A 22,538-nucleotide genomic window follows, 5' to 3' on the forward strand; every position below is an offset into this window, starting at 1 on the left:
GCAAGAAAACATTAAAAGAAAGAAAAAACAGCATTTCAGTTTTCAAATTCCAACTGAGAGATGAACTCATTGTTTTTATTTGGTAATCGGAAGAACATACAAGTACTTATTCATTACTAGATGATGGGGGAAATTATACATTGACAGACTGTTGGCCTCATCCATGAAATAAAGATTTACAATAAACACATCTTTAATTTATTGAGAGCAGTTTAGCATTTCTGTTTTACATGAATCTTTACGAATTATTTTTGCATTTGGAGATGTGATGCTATGGCATTTGAATAGTTTGTTTTAGTACAAACCAGCATCATAGGGAACAAAACACTCTTCTTTAGAATGGATGACCATTCTCTTGCCCTACGATATACAAATGCAAATCACAACCAGCATTTTATCTGCTAGAAACATATTTTACATTATGGAAGTACATTCTATCACTGCCATAAAATAAAGACAAGTCCATGTTACCATCTTCCCTCTTGAAAGAGCATTCTCAGGACATATCCAGAAATCTCTTCCTCAACCCACCAAAGAACTACTTATTTGGCATGATTTGGATGGAGGTTTGGGGTTTTGGTTCTGCGTGCCTCCCTCTTTTGAGTCTTTTTAGACATTCTTGGTATTAATCTAGACATCTCCCACAAATCCAGCTGAACAGCAGCAAAATCTAAGGCTAAGGAGATGAGCTGAGTTATGCATTCACATATGGCCAGTGCCCATATCAGGAGAGGATCTACAGACCCACGGTGAGGGCATGGCATCCTAAGGAGAAAAACCCTGTGAGAGCAAAGTGTGCTCTACACTGAGGGAAGATAACAGCATTACATCAGCCTCAAAGTGGTTCACCTTGCTTTGGGTAACTGGTATCCCATGAGAATTTCCTTTTTCCTGCTTCCTTTCCCCAGTCTATTCCCTACTCCCCACCTACCTACCCCACCCTTGGCTCCCAACATTTCCTCATGTTAATTACATTGGAACAAGATGGGTTAATTACCCCCCCCCCCCAACACACACACCATTATTTTGTGTTTCCTTGTGCTTAAAGATACTACAAGCAGAATGGCTTGCCTGGACAGAGGCAAAATAAGGAATTTATGAAAGGTAGAAAAATGAGGGAAGAAAAGAAGGGAAAGGTAACAGAAAGGTATGAAAAGGGGAGAAGACACTTAAATTAGGTAGGGGGAGGAATCTGGCTGTACAGTGGGCACCGGAGCTGATAAAAACCTAACTGAGCTCTACAAATGAAAATAGCAAATATTTTTAAAAATTTTGTACAGCATATAAAATTGTATAAAAATATCATCAAAGCAAGAAAAAAGAAAAATGTGTATTCTACAGTTCTATCTCTAGAATCAGTTACTAGACAATACTTATGGCTGTATATTTTTACTATATATCTAAGTATATCAGTGTGTGACTATATCTCTGTACTATCGCACATATAGCCATTCAAAGACAAGGACATTAGTATACAGATACCTACCCCAAGATAGATCATGACAGAGAAGCGAAGACTATACAACAATGTGCCTCCAGGGCAATCTTTTTAAAAGCCAATCCATAGTTACTGGGTTTTAATGGGTTTTATTTTAAATGAATTATCCTGCACCATAACCTGACAGAGAAATGTTTCTGCAGGTTCAGAAGCCAGCTCCTATGAAGATACGTGGGTGAAGTTCAGGGATCATGGCTGAAGCTGACCAACGCTGAGGGCCTCCATGATGGTACTGAATGGCCTGCTCCAGACAGCATTTACCTCCCAAGGGAGGGTGAGTAAGTGTGCCTTGAGTGAGCTGAAAGGGCCCACACACCACCCCCTGCTTCTTCTGGCTCAGTGGAAAGCAACGTGGGCTGGCACCAAGTTCATTTAGTGAAGCCAGCCTTTGCCAGCGTTGAGTCACTTCCACTTGGGAACAGAAACCAGAATAAAGGTAAATTCATCTCAAATACATCTGAAATATTTCAATGGAAAATGGGTGAGATGGTGGTGGGGATTAGTTAAAATAACCAGGAACTAAGAATGTTTAAACTGACGTTCATGAATTTTCCAGTCCAGACCTTCCACCGTGTACCCACTCTTGTTTAGTGTAAAAACAAGGTGTTCTTTCAATGAAACAATTCTTGATTATGCAGACTTTCCTGGGAAAGGACCTAGTCTTTTGCAAATGTCTAATGAGAATACCCAGAGGACTACTTCCCATTTTTCTAACCTCTCTGAAGCCAAATTAACTTAACTCTGTCAAATGTCCTAGGTGGCTCTGTTACCATTCTAATTCTCGTGTCACCTCAATGCTCAGTGTCTTGACAAGAGGAAATCTTAAACAACTGAAATCTGGTCTTGGCAGGTAATGTGTCCCTGGTTCTCAGAGGGATGTTTCATAGAAATATTGTGTTGTTCATTACATTTTTTTCATTAAGTTCATTTTCTAAGTGATAATGAGGCCTTTAACGATGGAGCACTGCTGATGAATCACAAGTATTACTTCCCATTTATTCATACATAAGATCCAATATAACATCGTTATCGCACCATTATGTTCCTTAATGTCCAACTTTATGTGGTTCAATGCTGTACCAACCGTAATATCGGCAGAGCAAAACTGGGCAGATTCCCCACCCTGCACATACAGAATCTCCTGTTTGCTCCCAGAGAGTCTATTTTGGATTTTAAATATTTCAACTTGGATTATAAATATAAATCCACTGGTATTTCATATAGATTGGTGTCATCATCCCTTTTAAAAGAACAATTTCAGAGAAATCCTGTTTTATTTTTCTTAAATCCTAGAGCCATAGAGAAGTTTTTATTTTTTATTTTTTCACAAACTTGGCTCTGACAATTTCCCCCAAACTACTTGCAATTTCCTATCCCTTATGATAAGCTATTTGTGTCTCTAGGTTATGTTTGCATATACTTAGAAATTAAGCCTTTAGTGATATGCTTGGTATATAGGAGCTGCTGAATAAATGTTCAGGTAAATCTGAGCTTTGTTTGCACTCACAGGTGGAGGGTGGAATGCAGCAGGACAGTTGTGTATGCACTTCTTGAAAGCTGACTGTGTGCCGGGCCCTGTGGGGACCCCCCCTGCTGCTGCAACTCCTGATGGGATATGTGGGAATCTCAGAATCAGAACAAAGTTTCCAACTGGAAAAAAAAAACGTTGCCTGGGTTCTTTAAATCCCCTTTATTTGGGACATAATACTGCACACATAGGCTTTAATCTCAGAATCTTCTCTATCTCATTATGAGAAAAAGATTTAGTGCTTTTTTTTTTTTTCTTGTTTTCCCCCATACTCCCTGGGGGACATTATGAAATCATTTCTAACATATAAGTCTCTGCCCAATGGTTAAGAATAGAAGAAAATATATATTCTATCTATCTATCTATCTATCTATCTATCATCTAAACAAAAGTGATCCATAACAGAAGTGATACTAAAAGACCAGTATTCTTACTCCCAAACTATGGATTATAAAATTGGTCTCCATCTATTTGTCTACATTCTGTCTCACGTCCTGTAATAATGTTGCTCTTTACTTTTCGCTTTTCAAATTTACTAAAGGCGTGGTTCCAAGTGAAAAATATAATACAATGGCTTTAATTCAGCAAATGAAATAAACAGGTACACTCCATTGTTCTTTGGCTCTCAGGTGTTTAGATACTATTTTACTGTTTATGTATATCAGGTCCTTAATGGGATCCTGTCAGATGTGTTCAATAGTTTTTAAAAGCTCCAAGAATGAAATGGATAATGGAAGAAAATCCATTTGAATTTAATGAGTTAGAAATGAGTCTCTTGCCTGCTGCCATAAGTTATTAGGGCTCATAACCTAAGAAAGGTTGGAGTGAATAAAAGATGGAACAAAGATCTCCCTATGGATGGATCATTATGCCATCAAAACATACCACATCATCAAAACCTGGATGTAGACAATTTGGTGACACAGGGACCCAAACGTTAGGGCCACCTGCACTGGAAAGCGTTCCACCCAGGGATATGTAGAAATTGTGTTTTGTCCATGGTGGAAATGTCCCTACTGCTTTCTCCACACACTGGTCAATTCAGGTGTGTAAGCCCTTGCTTTCTATGTGACAGCCTAACACTAAGATGCCGTACTCCATGCAATGGAAGAATGTGTGTCCCTTATCACTGTTCTTTTGGAAGTTGTTTCAAGAGAACAAAAACACCACAGAGAATGAGCTAGAGCTTTGGAAATACTGACTTGTTTTATCAATGTTTTATCTACTCCAGTATCAATTTATACCACAATAATACATATATTTTTATTTTTAAAAAGTAGAATAATTTTGCATTTTTACTCAATGTCCCTTCAAAATACTTTTTCTGGATTTAAAAATGAGTTACATGGAGCTTTGTTTTTCCACACAGCAAATTCCAAGCAGAGTTCTCTACTGAAAGCAATTCTCTTCCCATTCTTTTTTAGCTAATTAATGACTCAAGGCAAATGAAAAACATTTCCATCTTTATAGGTGCTAGAAAAAATGGCTATATTCCTGTTTCTTTCTCAGATACTGTTTATTCTTACTTGTTAAGAGTATAAAAAGGAAATTGTAAGCTTTCTATTTTGACTGGCTGCAAAGCTCTACATACAAAAATACAGAATAGAAATGAGGTAAAAGGCTCCAAGATGAAAGATTGGACATGCACTGGTTGGCTGTATTTCAGTCCTACACAAAACCATATCACCTCAAAGAGCATAGTTTGCAAACTGATGTCCCATGGATTGAATGCAGGTCACAGGCATGCTTTTTTGGACCCACATAGTCTTTGGAAATTTCTGAACTCATTGCCAATATTTGAAAATTTGGAGAAAGTTTACATAAAATCCAAAGTATCTAGGATCCCCATTCCTACGCAACTCTAATCCTGTAGCTGACTAATAATTGCCCCCTTTCGATGGCACACACCCCAACATACAAATGACTCCAGTTCCTCACAGTCCCTCCTGTCCTTACTGCCTCGCTACTGTCAACTGCCGTTGATCGCAAGAACATATTATATGGCTTGATTTACTCAATTACTTGACCTATCAGGCCTCTGCTTTGGATTTGTGACCACATTATTTACTGTGGTCACTATTAGGAAAGCAGAGGGAACTACAGAAAAATATGTGTCATTACAATGCAAAATGTAAAGCTGACCAAAGAACTCTGTTTAAATGTCAGTACACAACTGTCATTCTATTCAGATCGTTCTGTTGGGTAATATTTCAGAGAGGCAAGAGGCCCTGTAGACTACATACAGGGTCTCCTTTCTGTCTGAAGAAATAGCAACATTTTGCCTTAGGAATAGATTTTTAAAATGTTTTGGTGTTTTTAATGTAGAAATTAAATCTGCAACGGGGAATACGCCTAAGCCTACCATCTAGCTCTTTCTCTTCCTATTACTAATCCCACTCTATCACCAGTATGCTCATGGAGTTTCCCCTTGGGAAGGACTCAAAGATCCCTTTGTGAACCATAACCATTTTTAAGCATCAGTTTTATCCAGATCAAAGCATTTAGACCCACAACATTACACTTCACTTATACTCCACTGGATTCCATTTCGACCTGGATTCAGGAAGTGTATCTTTATCCTTTTTCCATGCTATGTCCCTGATTCTTACTTTTGATTTGTGCTAAATTGTCTCTTGTGTGATATTTTTAAAGACTCACTAAAATGAGAAGAATTATCTGACATATTTCCCTGATACTAATTCCCTTAGCACTTCCCTGAATAGAAAGAAAAATGATCAAGTGAAACCATAAATATGCAAAAGAAGAGGGCCGGCCAGTGGTAAAAATTTCAGTAAGCACTTAGTTATGGATGGTAACCAATGAAAGCAATGTGTTTCCAACCTAAACAGTATGGTCATTAGCTGAAACATTCAGGTTTATATTAATGAATGCAAAGATAAATAAAGTACTTACAAATAAAGAGTCCTATAGTATAATCTCTTTTAAAAAAAGAATCTCATATATAAATGGAAAGACGAGCATCAGAACAATTTTTAAGTATGAAAGAAAGTTGGAGAAAAAGAATGTTCCTGACTCAGGAAAGGAACAACCAGAGACTGGAATCATCATCTTAGCTGTGATGGAGGGCCAGCACGGCTGTCTCCACCATCAGCAGCCAGTACAAAAATAACAATTTAAAGTAACAGCATCGACAGTAATAAAATGGCGATTACTGTGCATGTGGCTTTTTCAGACCTCCCTCAGCATATCCAGGATGTCCATCCAGGCCAGACAGGTGCCTTGAAAGCCAGGGCATTGGCAAAGAATTCTGAGGAAGTCCCTTCATGTTTTGTTTCTGTTTGTGCAAAAATCTCGAGTTGTTTTATTTGTCTGGGGGAGGATTTCCCCAGAGTTCTTAGACCTCAAACCAGCTCCCAGAGAGCCATCTCTTGGAAGATGGCATGAGGCAAGGCCAAGTGTGGGGGACTTGTTTCTGAAAGTTGTACACCTTCCCCAGATATGGGTCTTTGTGAAGGAGAAGGAGAATGAAGAAGCTCAGCTAAAATGATGCAAGACATGGCAGCCTCTTTAATTGTATGTGAGGTGTGTTTTACTCTTCTGAATCTGAAAAAAAGAAAAAGAAAAAGAAAAGTGTCAATGCTGCCTTTCCCCCCTCCCCCACCTTCTCCACCCTCCAGGTCTGAGGAGAAGAAAAATCTGAGGAACAACAACAACAACAACAAAAACAAAAAAACAAAAAAACAAAAAAAAAGGAGAAGTATCAATTAAACATTTCCATACTAGTCATTGCTGTCTCCTTTGTAGTACAGTTTGTTCTGTTCATAAAGGGAAACTCTCAGTGGAGAATTTTAAACACTGGTTACACTCAAAATCTTACTAGTTACTTTAAACTTGACTATCAAACATTTGGTTCCCTCAATATGGATCTAAGATACTTTATTTTTGACCAAGATGACAGGGACTACCTTGTTTGGCCAATATGCTTCAGGGGTCAGTGGGACTGAAAGGAATCAGATTCACTGAATGCCAGCCATTTCCATACCAAAAGCAATGTTCCCCTCTCAGAATTTTTGCCCTACCCTTAGAACCTTCCCAGAAAAGATTCAAAACAAGATGGGTCCCAGCTGAAATCATTGTGCAGATGGGCAAATCAACTGACTTCTCTACTGGGCCCAGAGTGAGGTGGTGGAGGAAGAAGACAAAGATGGAAACAGGACTAAATTAATGGAAACAGACAATGCTGGACTTGTTTTTTTTTTTTTTCATTTGGCATACCCTACCCCTATGCAACCTCACTGGGCTTGAAAGGAAACTCTAAAAAGCAAGCAGACAAACCAAAACCATTATGTTATTGCTTCCCCTAAGTGGTGCATGGTCTGCCAGCCACCATGCCTTATAGTTAGACAGGGTTCTCTCCTGTGCAGGACTCCAGGTGGGAGAGGAGTACAGTGGCTTAGGCTTTATGGATAACACCATCACCTACAGAAATGTCAGGAGTCAATAGTGGGTAAGGAACATTTCCTATTCAACTTTAAAGACTGAGATACTTTCCTAAATAAGACTTGGTTGAAATTAGACAGCAAACTAGTCGAGAAATAGGAGAGCCCTATCTGATCTATTGTAATTACTATCAACTCTCCATTTTCCAGGGGCCGTTGATCTAGCACTGCTGTTATTCCTCTTTCTTCATTCCGGTCCATTGTATGTTTACCTTCCATTAGCACCTTCAGTTATTTGGGAGAAATACTTCTGGCCAATCAGTTTACTCTGATACTAGCTAGCACTGTCAGTGAGGGAAGTTGCCAGTTGCCTCTCTGCAACCTGCCAGTGAAGGAAAGGGGTGAAAAAAAAAAAGCTGAAATAAGGGCTGAAAATTTCCCCCTTGATTCTAATTATCTATGCACAATTTGTTCTGTGTGGAAGTTGCAAGACAGGACCCCTCCTTAGGGCTCTGGCCCTGCCATTATCAGTTTGGGGTCATATGTATTGAGACTCCTTTTAGACAGTCATCATAGCACTAACCATCTTAGGAGATGTCCCCAGGTCCTTAAATACAAAACCAAATTTTATAATGATGATATAAGTTTGAGTTTTTAATGAATGATCAATTGGTTGGAAGAATGCTAGGGACAGACAGCTGGGGACTAGGACACCTGTTATACCCAGTGAGCCTCAATTAACCAACAGGGAAGTGATGCACGTCTTATTTCATGCAGCCTGGGTTAGCAGTGGCCAGATGTCCAGTCTGCTGGGTTCCAGAGATGGAAAGAAGTCCATCTAGGGTCTAAGTGGAACCCACAGGCCTTTGACAGAAGACCTTTCTCCTTTTCTGTTCATTGCTTATGAATGAGATGAGAAGTGGCTGGCTGTAAATCTCCATCCTCCCCTCCACAGTCTTTATTTACCCCTCCCCTCCACAGGGATGGAGGGGAGGGGTAAATAAAGGAAATGTGGGTTTAAGCTGCACCTGTGTTCATTAAGTACAGCCAACAGTAAAAGAAAAAGAGACATATGCTCTGTAGCTGGGTCTGTGACCTGAATGACTGTCATAGCCTTCCTGAACCCATGCTCTCTCTAAAGTAGTTTCTGTTTATGAATCTTTTAGGGCACTTACTGTAAGGTGCTTCATATCATAGCTATCTGCAAGAAGATGTTCTGCCCAGACTCCTTGATGGCAGAGAATACATCATTTATATTTGTAACTCTTTTTGCATATAGTACAATGCCTGACATATAGCACATGCTCAACCAATTATTGTGGTTTTTTTTTTTAATTTTTTTAAGTTTATTTATTTTGAGAGAGAGCATGATCAGGGGAGGGGGAAGGAGAGAGAGAAAAAGAATCCCAAGCAGGCCTACGCTATCAGTGCAGAGCCCAATGTGAAGCTCGAACTCACGAACTGTGAGATCACGACCTGAGCTGAAATCAAGACTTGGACACTTAACTGACTGAGCCACCCAGGCACCCCAACAAATCATCATTTTTTAATTGAAAGTGAATTAAATAAGCATCAGGTGGATGGAATAGATGCAGAAGCATAGTGATGAGTAAGATTCTCCACATTTTTGGAAATCTGGACTTTCATAGCATGAAGTAAAAACTAAAAAGGAAATCATAAATCTGTTTATTTTATACTTTATTCAATAGCAAGGTGTGATATGTCAAAAATGTATATTTCCTGGGGTGCCTGAGTGGCTCTGTCAGTTAAGCATCTGACGCTTGATTTTGGCTCAAGTCACAATCTCACGGTTCATGAGATTGAGCTCCACTTTGGGCTCTGCGCTGACAGTGTGCGGCCTGCTTGGGATTCTCTGTTTCTCTTTCTCTCTACTCCTTCCCTGCTCTCTCTCTCTCTCAAAATAATAAACATTTTTTAAATATTTAAAAAAATATTTTTAAAAAATATTTCCTTTGAAGAAATTGCCCCATTATGTAGACTCATCTCTCAGAGAAGGGACACCTGCTGTGTGGGCAGCTTTGACATGGTCTGGAAATCAGGCTTGCTCCTCACTCACTCCACACTTCCTCCCCTGAAATTTGAGTGCCTTATATTTGCTTTGTTGTGGTTTGGTTTTGTGTCTTTGTTTTCAATTTAAACTAAAATTGGATAAGCATTTTAAGCTAAAATTGGGTAAGACTACAGAGTATCATGAAAATAAGGTCCTGGAGACAAGATGTAAGTGACCACTCTGTATTTAACTGAGATAAAGGATTATTTTTTGTTAAAGGGTCTTTGAATTCCATTGATTACAAATCTATGTTGGCTTTTTGGAAGCCATGAAGAGCAGTTAAACTCACCCACCTTTTAATGATTGATAAACTGAAATGGAAAATATCTTCACCTAACTTGGGATGATTCAAGAAAATATCTAAGTAAGTGCCATCCGTCCACCCACCCCTTAACCAAAGACTTTTCTTATGTCTCACAAAAGAGTAGCCATGGAGGCTCTGAATCCTGAAGACATGCTGTATGAACTCATAGAGACATACTTACCCTACAGAAATTAATAACAAAGAATGTTTCAGCAACTTCATTTGGAGAAAAAGGAGCTGGAAATGTAAAACAGTGTGGTCCTGTTTATTCCACCCTTCCCACGCTACTCCTCCTACAGGTAAGTGGAGATGCTGTATGAAGCCACTTGTTTTAAAGATAATTGTTTTAAGAAGAGGCTTAAATTTCGATGTAACATGGTTCAACTCTAAAAATATGTTTATCTGTCATAATGTTTATTCCTAGATCATCTATGAGGCAGCCCTCACAGGAATCTGGCACCAGGCTTGAAAAACAACTGTAAACACTTTTCTTTTTCATTTTTCTTGGGTTTGATTTTTTCCAGCCTGATTCAACTATCATCCAAGCTTAATGAAATAAGCTGAGTTGGCTGAGAAGAGAGTTGGGATTCAAACCACATTTTCAGGTTCCAGAAACTCTACCATAGCTGCCTCCCTATGGAGTCGACTTTCTACAAAAATGACAAAATGATACAGTAAGCAACGGAAAGAACAAGGGTGGTAAAACATAACCCAATTTTAAATGTCTAGTAGAATTTCTGTGGGGCTTATAAGTGGGTCCTGGTTTTGTTTTGTTTTTTAATAATGAAGAAATGCTAAAAACCAAACAAACAAATAAACAAACAGACAAACAAACAAACATTATTTTAAATACAGCTGTTAGAATTTATCCAGGCACAGATTTCACTGTTTTAGGTCATAAGTGTTATTTTAAATGGTTATCACTAAATATCCAAAAGTATATATTACCTGCTTTCTCCTTGCCCCAAATGATAGGTGATAGGATTATAGTATGATTGTTCTAAGTTAATTTCACTGCATATAATACTAATGCTATAGCCCTGCTAAGACAGATGGGTAGATGGATGGATGACGGGTGGATAGATGGATGGATGGAGAGATAAACAGACAAGAGTAAGTGTGTAAGTAAATTTATAGGAATATAACTTCCTGAAACCCTGCCTATACCTACATGATGATCTGTCAAAATTTACTCATTTGATCTAAATACACAGAATACGTACAAAAGATGGTGGTTCTTAGCTCTAACACTTGCCCAATTTTTTTCTTTCTTTTTGATCCATGGCATCTGTGCTATAAACTGAGAACAATGATGGTATTAAACTTTTATTCTGTAACTTTTCTGCCTTTTTTCCCACTTCATACAGCATGGTCTTTCTTTCCAAACTTAAAATTTGTGAATAACTCGCTCTCTTCTGTACCACACTGCCCAAGGTATTTTACTGCAGTTACTCTCTGTATTAAGAACTTAGTAGTTTAACATCTAAGGGAACAATGAAAACATTCAATTCTTCAACTGCTACAGAGCCTGGCCCACTCTGAAGAGGTAAGTAAACGTCAGGCACCAGCAGCCCCGACCACTCTTTGGTGCAGGTGAGGGTAGAGTTGTCTGTACACAAGAGTTTTGTTTCTGATCAGTCTTTGAATCTGCTATTTTTGAAGCCAAAAGAGACCAGAGACTGACCACAGAGACCAAGAAAGTCCTTCACAGAAAGTTAAATGAGGCTGGAATTTTATACCTGAAACATTATGACTGCTTTATGTTTTTCTCAATTTTATTAGTTTAGGAAAAGGAATATAAGTTTCAAAATAAGTGAAAGAAAAATATTTTTTCTCAAGCTTTCACTATGGTTCCAGAATATAAGATAAAAATAGCATGTATTATAGAGGGCTAATTCTTATGAAGATACAGATGTCATCACTTGAAGATTGGTGCCCTTCTGTGGAGAATGTTAAGAATAAACACAAAGAGGAAGCTTCAATACTTGGTTGATATTGCTTTTTTAATGGTTCTCCTAGAATGTGTGTGTCTAGAAAAGAAGTGGCATTAACAATGTAGACACTTGCTAGCTCCTGGCATTATTTCAAAGGAAGCTGTTATTTTAAAGAATTTTTATAATGTTAATAGAGTTTCTTTAGACAAATGCATTGTTACTTGTGTTTCTCTAATCTGTGTAGAATCTGACAGAATCTAATTTTTCTAGGGGGAAAACAGATAAATATTTATTTCATGAGTACTATGAAGTTATTTTTAAATCCTAAACATCAGTATTAAGGGAAAAGATTACATTTTCCACAGTTCCAAAATTATAATCCTTTCTGTCAAAATGGATTCCTTTAAAAATACAATGGTACATTAAGAGTGTAACGAAATGTCTAGAAGATAGAGTGAAACGATGAAAGCTTATATACCAGTAGTTCCAAGGGGAAAGTTGTTTAAAAAGATTAATTTTGTCATTACCAAAGAGTACATAATATACTTTCATTTGACATTTCTAGTATGTGGCTATTTGGTAAGAAACTGGAATCTAAATGGCTATGTAAAAAAAAAAAAAGCATGAATTGATTTCAGAAGTTTTCTTTAGTATAACACAACTTAATTATTTTAAACCCACCAATTTTACATCACAATATTTGGATAATATCGCATATATACACAACATACATATATTATATATACATATATTTACAAAATTTTATGTATCTTATATGTATATACATATATATATTTCACTTGCTGTTTTGATACTACAAATGTGAATTTTAAAAGCACAAAAATGTATAGGAGTAGTAGCATGTCATCTGTTCTTTTATAATCTACCATGAGGATATCTATTATACACTGCTCCTTAAAAAGCATAAAGATGGGGCGCCTGGGTGACTCAGTCGGTTAAGCGTCCGACTTCAGCTCAGGTCACGATCTCACGATCCGTGATTCGAGCCCCGCGTCGGGCTCTGGGTTGATGGCTCAGAGCCTGGAGCCTGCTTCCGATTCTGTGTCTCCCTCTCTCTCTGGCCCTCCCCCGTTCATGCTCTGTCTCTCTCTGTCTCAAAAATAAATAAACGTTAAAAAAAAAATTAAAAAAAAAAAAAAAAGCATAAAGATATTCACTAAACCCAAAAGTATATAAAAATACATTGGTTTGAAATAGATGGGTGTAACCAAAAGAGCTAACTGTTCTGATTCACTGTGATTCATTGATCCTAGGACCATTTGTAAGTAAAAGGCTTTGTATTTCCATGTTCTCAAGAGTGTAAGTCTATAGCGAAAAGGAGCAGATACATTTTTGAAGCCCACCCCATTTGGCCACTTCCTACCCACATATCCTGGATTGGTTAATAATTTTCACCAAAATCCATCCAAAAAACAATTATTTTGGGTTTCAGCATTGCTTAACTCACAGTAACTCTTGTTGGGTCAACCGACAGCACAGCTTCTAAAATTAACATGAAAATAACACTTAAGCATATCAACCAAAATGTTTAAACAACAAGGGGTACCTGGGTGGCTCAGTGGGTTAAGCACTGGACTTCAGCTCCGGTCATGATCTCATGGTTCGTGAGTTCAAGCCCTATATCGGGTGAGCCCCACCTCTCTCTCTCTCTCCTCTCTCTTTTCTTCTCTGCCCCTCATGTGATTCTCTCACTCTTCCTCTTTGCCCATCACTCACTTATGCCCTCTCTCTCAAAAAAAAAAAAAAAATGTTTAATCAACAAAACCCTTTAAATCTAACTAGTGAGATTTTATCCAGATGTGTGAGAATAACAGGCATCTAAAAAATAATATTCCAATCTCTCCTCCATTTACCAACTTTCTGTAGTTTTCCTTTGACAGGGACATTGGAGTGCAGCGTCTAGACACGGGTTATCACACTACTTGAGAAAATAAGAATGTAAAATGTTTTGAAAAACAAATATTTCACGGCCCTTCTTGCTAAACCATACCATTTACTTATTATTCATGCTCCACATGTTAATACATACACGTAAATTTGTTGCGTAAATGGGTCACAGGAGTTTTCATGGACAAATGGCTAAGGGAAATGGGATATTAATCAGAACATGTGTTGTTATGATGACTTATCTTGACTGGGACCCAGGGCACTCCAGATGTTTGGTCCCTGTACACTTATGGAAAATAACTCACAAGGATGCTGTATTTTCACATTGAAGGAAATTTCTTTATTAAAGAAACAGGCCTACTTTTTGTCAATACATAAAAGGCTACAGTGCAGTCTCTTCCCAGAACTAAGAAAAAAAAATGTTATCCTCTGAGAAGGAAAAAAGTAAAAAAAAAAAAAAACAAAAAAAAAAACAAGGGTTGGGATTAACTATTTGTAGAAACTACCTTAAGGCAGCAGCGGTTGACCTCAGCGGCATGATCAACAGCAAGGTGTACTGCAAATCATTCATTCCTAAAAGCAGTTAAATACTGCAGTTCTACAGGTTTTGTTTTTCAAGCAAATCAGAAAGGATTCAAGTTTATGGTTTTGGTAGCACTATCTTGAACGTGAGAGAAAAGGACAGGGTAAGGTAATAGCTAATGTTACTGGAACTGTTCACCATCTTGGCCTTTTTTTATCCACCACAGTTCATGATCTGAGCATAACTCTGGATATGTGTAAAGTTTATGAAAATGTGGTAGGCTATTGTGGGGAATAAAAAACAATGAGGAAGAAAAAGAGACATCTGCCTTAAAAACAAAGAAGTTTCCTCAATATTAGACGAATGGAGAAAGAATATATATATATATATATATATATATATATATATATATATATGCCACATTTTATATATATATATATACTTTACACATATCAAGAGGTATGCTCAGATCATGAAGTACTCCTGTGCTTCTTGTGTTAAGCATCTGACTCTAAATTTCAACTCAGGTCATGATCTTGCAGTTCGTAAGTTCAAGCCCCACAATGGGCTCCACACTAGCAGTGTGGAGCCTGCTTGGGATTCTCTCTTACTCTCTCTCTGCCCCACTGCAGCTGACTCTTCTCTTTCTCTGTCAGAGTTAAATAAGAACTTCAAAAAAAAAAAAAAGATAGCTCTTACATACAGAACAAAATTAATGAAAATCCAGAAAGCAGATTTCACTTCAAGAATTCTATGTCAAGAATTTTCAAGATTCCATAGTCTCTTCTATTACTCAATTGTCTTATTTGTAGCTTCTGCAATACAAATTGGGATAGAAGTTGAACTAAGATGGCCATTAAGACCACTGCCCTCCAAGAATTGTGAACCCATTAGAATTCTGAATAAAATTATATTAACAAGCTGCTTAGAAACAAAGCAATCTGTCAAAAATTGAGGGAAATATTAAATGAATACAAATGCCTGTAAAGTCCCCCATGGCTAGCATATATGGGATTGATTCAAATATGAGTGTACTGAAGATAAGTAAATGTGTTCAATTGTTTCTAAAGCTCTGCATGGGCCAAGGCACAGCCAGCATCAGCTACAAGTGATAATAAGATGCCCTGTGAGAAGAAAAGCATAGATGGGAACAATGAGGCAATAAAATGAGGCACTGACCACAAGCTACAGTTTCTTTATCCTGGGTTATTAAGACAACCTAACAACCACTGTCCTGAGTAGTGTGGGAAAAAATATTTGAACAAAGAATGAAGTGAGCATGATTCCCTGAGATGAGAATACTGAGGTCCAGGTATCTAGGCAAATTCTAAAAGTGGCCTCAACAAATGCATGCTTCCTGAATAATGATATATGTGCCAGTGTGTTTTTGCTTCTCAAATTTCTTAATATGAACTTAAGTCAAAAACTATCCCTGTTGCAAAGACAGACATGTGTCTCACTTCTCCATGCACCCTGCTGTTTGTCTGTTTCCTCCCTAGATTTACAGAGAAGGGCACACCTCCAGGCCTGTACAGGCCCCATCTATCTCTCATTACCAACTCCACTGCAAAGCACATCCCATCCTTAAGGCAACTAACAAAAAAATTCCATTTATTTACCCACTTCCAAACTACTTTGATAGGATCAGCTAGATAGAAAACAGGAAAAACACATGCATTTCTTCAGTTGACTCTTGTGAGCCCAGCAGCAAGTCAAGGTCATGAGACACCAGACTTGTGAAGAATCAAATCACAGGCAAATTGCTTTAATGTACACAACAAGCTTTTTAATCACAAGTAGTAGTTCTACAAAAACAAACAGGAATATTGGCTCTATTGACTTTTATATTTTCTGCACTGAGATCATAAAGAGAATATGAACAACCTAAGAAATATGCAAAGAACATGGCTATAAGGCAATGAGCTGACAAAGTTGTGTCCTGACCGGCAAAGTGAAGTAGAGAGCTAAGAAATTATTAGGTGAATATAATATACAAGTGTAAAACCATCTCCCGACATATAAGTTTTGTTTGTTTCCTATCAATATGGTTTTTAATTTGGTTTTTAATTTACATTTCCTACTGGTGTCTATGGTCTCCTAATGTACTTATTTGCTAGATGTACATCTCTTCTTGTGAAATGTTTAGATCTTTTGCATGTTTTTCATTAAGTTATTTATTTTCTTATTATTGAACTTTGAAGTTTCTTTATATATTTTGGTACAACTCCCTTTAACACATATAGGCTTTGCAAATATTCTCCCTCGGTCTGTGGGCCATCTTTTCATTCTCTTAATAGAGGCTTCTGGAGAGCAGAAGTTTTTAATCTTGATAAAGTATAATTTATCAATTTGTTCTTTTATGGTTTGTACTTTTGTTGTCAAACCAGGAAATCTTCGCCTAACCTGAGATCACAAAGAGTTTCTCCTGTTTTTTTAACCATAAGTTTTACAGTTTTATATTTTAAATTTGGGCTTATGATCTATTTTAAATTAATGTTTGCATATGATGTGAAATATAGGAGATAATTACTTTGCATATGAATATATAATTGTTCCATCACCATTTGTTAATGACTACCTTTCTCCATGGAGAAATAATAAGTTGTCCATATACATGTGGATCTATTTCTGGACTCTCTAGTCTATTCTATTCACACATTTGTCTATCTTGATGCTAATACTATGCTACCTTAATTACTATAGCTTTATTGTAAGTCTTGAAACAAGGTCTACCTTTTTAGTCCTTCAACGTTTCCCTTCTTTTTCCAAGTTGCTTTGTCTACTTTGGCTGCTTTGCATTTTCCATGTAAATTTTAGAATTGGCTTGTCAATTTCTACCAAATAAACAAACAAACAAACAAACAAACAAACAAAAACCTGCTAGGACTTTAATTGGGATTGCATTAATCTGTAAACAATTTGGAGAGGACTTACATTTCCACTATCTCTAGAAAACCCCCCAGTATTTGGAACTAAAGAGTACACATCTAAATAGCTCTTAAATAAATGTAGAAATCAGAATGGAAATTATAAAGTATTTAGAACTAAATGTGAATACAAATGCAACATGTAAAACTTTTTGGCATACTACTAAAGTGGTACTTGAAGAGAAATTTATAGCACTTAATGCCTCCGTTACAGAAAAAAAAAAAGATCTCAAATCAGCGACATTAATTTCCACCTTAAGAAACTAGAAAATAAGGCAAACTCAACCCAAAAGTAAGCAGAAGAAAAAAATAATAAAGATAAGAAATCAATGAAATAAAAACAGAATAACAATGGGGAATATTAATGACAATAATTAGTAAAACTTATCCTCTAGCCAGACTGGTCTGGGAAAAAAGAGAAAAATAAACAAATTACCAATATAAAAAAAATAGATTATGTGATTACATATTCCACAAATATTAAAAAAGATAATAAAATAACATAAATACACCTATTTAATTTCACTATGACCTGTAAACATACTTTGCATGACTTGGATCCTTTTCAATTTATTCGGACTTGTTTTATAACTCACAGTCTGGTCTATATTGATAAATGTTCTGTGTTCACTTGAAAAGAATGTGTATTCGCTATTGTTGGGTGTTCTATGGATGCCAATTAGGTAAAGTTTGTTGGTAGTGTTGCTCAAATCTCCCTTTCCTTGCTGATTCTATATCTATTTATTCTATCAATAATTGAGAGAGGAATAATAATGTCTCTAAATAAAATTATAGATTAAAATTTTTTTGCAGTTCATTTTATGTATTTTAGTGCATAAGTATAAAGGATTATAATATCCTCTTGATAAATGGACAACTTTATCATGCAATGAACTTCTTGATCTCTGATGATAATGTTTGCAAGAAATCTACTTTGTCAGGGGCACCCAGGTGGCTCAGTGGGTTGAGTGTCCGACTTCGGCCCAGGTCATGATCTTGCAGTTTGTGAGTTCAAGCCCCACATCGGGCTTGCTTCTGTCAACATATCAGTGCAGAGCCTGCTTCAGATCTTCTGCTCCCCTCTCTCTGCCCCTCTCCTGCTTGCACTCTCTTAAAAATAAATTTTTTAGGGGGTGCCTGGGTGGCTCAGTCAGTTAAGCATCCGACTTCAGCTCAGGTCATGATCTTACGGTTCAGGAGTTCAAGCCCCGCGTCGGGCTCTGTGCTGACAGCTCAGAGCCCGGAGCCTGCTTCAGATTCTGTGCCTCCCTGTCTCTCTGCTCCTTCCCCACTCATGCCCTCTCTCTGTCTCTCAAAAATAAATAAACATTAAAATTTTTTTAAATAATTTTTTTAAATCTGTTTTGTAAGATATTAATGCAGCCATTCAATTTTTTTTTTATTTTACTTATTTTTTTTAGTGTTAGCTTGGTATACCAATTTCCATCCTTTTACCTTTGGGATATTTTGTCTTTTTTATATAAAGACAGAATATAATTGGGTCTTAGAATCTGAAAATCTCTGCCTTTTTACTGGGGTGCATAGGCCATTCACATTTAATGTCATACCTGATGTCAGCTTAGTTTTAAGTCTATGATCTTGCTATTTGTTTTCTACTCATTTCATATGTTCTTTCTTCCCTTCTTACAGTTTTTTTTTTTACCTTCTCCTGGATTAAATATTTTTATGATTCCATTTTATCTCTTTTGTTGGCTTACTATCTATATGTCTTTGTTTTGTTATTTTAATTGCTTTACAGTTTATAGTATGTCTTTTAATTTATCTCAATCTACCTTCAAATGATATTACATCACTTTATGTATATTAGAACTTCACAATAGTATACTTCCATTTCTCCCTTCCCAGCTTTTTATGCTACTGTTGTCATACATTTCATTTGTATATGTTATATATCAAAGGTGTTATTATTATTTGATTATTTTGTTCAAATAGTCAATGATCTTTAAGAGCTTGAAATGATATGAAAAAATCTTGTATATTTATCCATCTAGTTACCATTTTTTGTGTGCCTCATTCTTTCGTTCAGGCTCATATTTGTAACTGACATAGTTATCCTACTGCCTCTCATTAACATTCCTTATAGTGTGGGTCTACTGGTGAATTCTTTCAGCTTTTATACATGAAAGGTATTTTTGCTGGTTTTAGAATTCTTAGTTGAATTCTTTTTTTCTGTCAGCATGTTAAAGACATTGCTCCACTGTCTTCTCACTTGCATTGTTTCTGATAAGAAATCTATAGTTATTCTTACCGTTGTTCAATTGTACATGAGTTTTTTATTCCGCTACCTGTTTTTTTTTTTTTTTAATTTTCTCTTTGTTACTGCTTTTGAATAATTTGATTATGACATGTTTTGGTGTAATTTTCTTCATATTTTCTTGTGCTTGGGCTTTACCAAGCTTCTTGAGTCTGTGGATTTATAGTTTTCATCATTTGGCAAAATTTTGGCCATTACTTCACCAAATATTTTTCTTCCCTCCTTTCTCTATTCTTTATGTTAGGGACTCCAGTTACACATATATTAGGCTGTTGAAGATGTCCTACAATTCACTGATGCTCTTTACAATTTTTTTGCTGTCTCATTTTGGATAGTTTTTCACTAGTCTTTTCTTCTGCAATGTCTAATCTCATGCATTGTATTTATTACTAATCTCATCCAATGTTATTTGGCCAATACCATCCAGTGTGTTTTCCACCTCAAACATTGTAGTGTTCATCTCTAGAAGTTTGATTTTGCCTTCTTTATATCTCCCATGTCTCTAGTCAACTTCCATACATATGGGCTATAGTTATAAGAACAGCTTTAATGTTCTTGTCTGCTATTGTAACTTGTTTCAGTTCTGGGTTGGTTCCAATTATTTCTGTCTCTCTCATATTTTCTTGCTTCTTTGCATGTCTAATAATTTTTTATTGGATATTGGACATTGTGGATTTTACCTTTTGGGTACTGTATATTTTTATATTCCTATATATTTCCATAAACTTTACTCTGGGATGCAGTAATTTGAAAACACTTTGATTCTTTTACGTCTTATTTTCAAGGCTTGTTAGGTGAGACCAAATCATCATTTAGCCTACAGCTAATTACTCCCCTACTAATAAAACAAGACAATTAGGAGTATTCTACTCAAATCCCTTTAAATTATGAGATATTCAAGGCTGGCTAGTGGGAATGGGCACTTTTCCTGCATTATATGAAGTATGAACATCAGGACCATTCCCTCTAATCCTTAAGTTGAATGGTTCTTTCCTGATCTCAGGTACCTTCCTATCTTTATTGGTCAATCAGTACCTTGATGTATACTGTTTAGATCTCTGGAGCTCTATATCTCTACAGCTCTCTCCTCTCTGGTACTTTATCTTGTTAACTTTAGCCACCATGGCTCTCCCTGGATCCTTTATTCAACTCTTCAACTCAAGGAATCCATCACATCTGCCAGGGTTCCCCCTCCTTATTCTGCCTGGAAACCCTCTCAGGAGTAAGTTGGAACAATCATAGGGTTTATTTCATTTGTTTCCTATTTCTTGGAGATCACTGTTCTTCATTTCTTGATGTCCAGTGTCTTGAAAACATATTCTTCCATAGAAGTTGTCTTTTATTATTATTATTATTATTATTATTATTATTATTATTATTATTTCAGGTGAAAGGGTAAATCTAATTCTTATTAGTCCTCTTTGGCAGAAGCAGAGGTCCATAGATAGTCTTTGTCCACACTTCTCACTCTACACAATTGATTTTTAAATTTCATGAACACCTTTAAACATTCCAATTTCTAGAACATTCAGTGAAGGAGAAATTCCTGCTGAACTCCTTTTCTGGAATTTGGCAAAAAAACCCTGTAGGGCCCAATTATAATCAATCTTTTGAGAGACACAAATGGTGGCTATCTCTTATATCTCTGTTAATGTAATCAGACAAAGTTAAGGGCAAGTTCATATTTCTGGGCAACTATAAAAAACTATGGCAGGCCCAAGAGGCTATGCTGTTGCAAACATGACTAAAAACACACTGAAAATCATTCATTCATTTGCATCCTACTCTTCTAGTGACCCTGTTTAGGCCCTGAGAGAATCTTGGCTCAGAGGCCCAGATCTTTTTATGTTAGCACATTTCTCCCTTAGGGTAAACAAGGTATTTTCAAAGAACATTCATTCTTTGAAGTCAGTTTGAAAATTAGTGCTGCAGGATTCTAAATAGTACCTCAGCAGCCTGACAGAGATAATGTACAACTGCAATGTGTTCACTATGCCAGGATGTAATTTACTCTTTCAGCACACACCCCTTCCTTCTGTGTGTGCCTCAGCTCAAAGCATTTGGGATTAACCAACTGTGGTCCAGTTTTCATCAGGTTTCTTTCTGAATGCGTACAATGTTGAAACTTCAAACCACAGTGGGTTTGATCATACTGGGCACTGAATTGTGCTTGGATACTTCTCGACAATTAGAGCTGTCACCACCGGTTCCCAGGGGTTATATGAGGGGTAGGGGCATTAAAAATAGTTAAATTGACTCCCTCTGGTCATCAAATGTAATAGGATCTATTAAAAAGAAATGTTCAAAATGTATGCTAGTTTTTAAAAGTCAATGTACCCACTGATCTACCTAACATTTAAAAAAAATCTAAAGTAGAGAGTTTTGATGACCAAAGAGGAAGAGATAAATGAGACCAATCAATTTATTTTACACTCATGCCACCAAGAAGAGCTTTAGTCCTGGTAAAGATTTTTGGCTAAGATAGCACAAGTAACTGAAACCCAATGATCTATGTTCTTATGATACCAAAGCAGTGATAATGACTGATGTCATGCTAGCACATCAATGAAATTAAAATACAAAGTTGTTCACGTCCAGGTTTGTATACAAACTTGCTAGTGTAGGGACACACCTGACTCCATGTGAAGCAGTGGAAAGTTAAGAGTTATAGAGGGAAAAAGGGGTAGATATCAGAAAATGTCTCTTCTTCACTTACTTCACCCTATTCACTGAATTAGGGCTATGGGCTCAAGAATTCCATCCATTAAAAAATCAAGTTTTACATTGATTTGTTCAATAGAACATAGTGTCTATTCACTCCTTCCCATACCCTCCTTTTTCAAAAAAATTTTTTAATGTTTATTTATTTTTGACAGAGGGAGAGACAGAGCATGAGTGGGGGAGAGACAGAGAGGGAGACCCAGAATCCGAAGCAGGCTCCAGGCTCTGAGCTGTCAGCACAGAGCCCGACGCAGGGCTCGAACTCACAGACCAAGAGATCATGACCTGAGCTGAAGTCGGATGCTCAACTGACTGAGCCACCCAGGTGCCTCCCCCCATACCCTCCTTTTAAAAAAGCTGTTTAGTTATTTTAAATACTTGGGGACAATTCAGTTATAAAGGACACAGGTAAAATAGAAGGGCTTATTGCAGGTAATAAAATTTAATTC

General features: G+C 36.9%; 1 protein-coding gene across 10 annotated transcripts in view; it reads right to left on the reverse strand.

Annotated features, from left to right (window-relative positions):
- The window catches only part of PDE1C (phosphodiesterase 1C), a 509,522-nt gene that overhangs the window by 40,776 nt on the left and 446,208 nt on the right, over window positions 1–22,538 (reverse strand). The window contains exon 18 of one of the 10 annotated variants that reach the window (XM_019443754.2): window positions 55–6,590. The exons of 8 other annotated variants lie outside the window; for them this stretch is intronic. In XM_019443754.2, the coding sequence (XP_019299299.1) occupies window positions 6,577–6,590 (14 nt within the window). In that variant the 3' untranslated portion in view covers window positions 55–6,576. Of the gene's footprint in view, window positions 1–54; window positions 6,591–13,179; window positions 13,239–22,538 lie in introns of those variants that run through there. One more of the 10 variants, XM_019443753.2, reaches the window with a different exon arrangement.

The sequence above is a fragment of the Panthera pardus genome, unplaced genomic scaffold, assembly GCF_024362965.1.
Source record: "Panthera pardus isolate Hobbes unplaced genomic scaffold, ASM2436296v1 HiC_scaffold_8, whole genome shotgun sequence".
Lineage (NCBI taxonomy): Eukaryota > Metazoa > Chordata > Mammalia > Carnivora > Felidae > Panthera > Panthera pardus.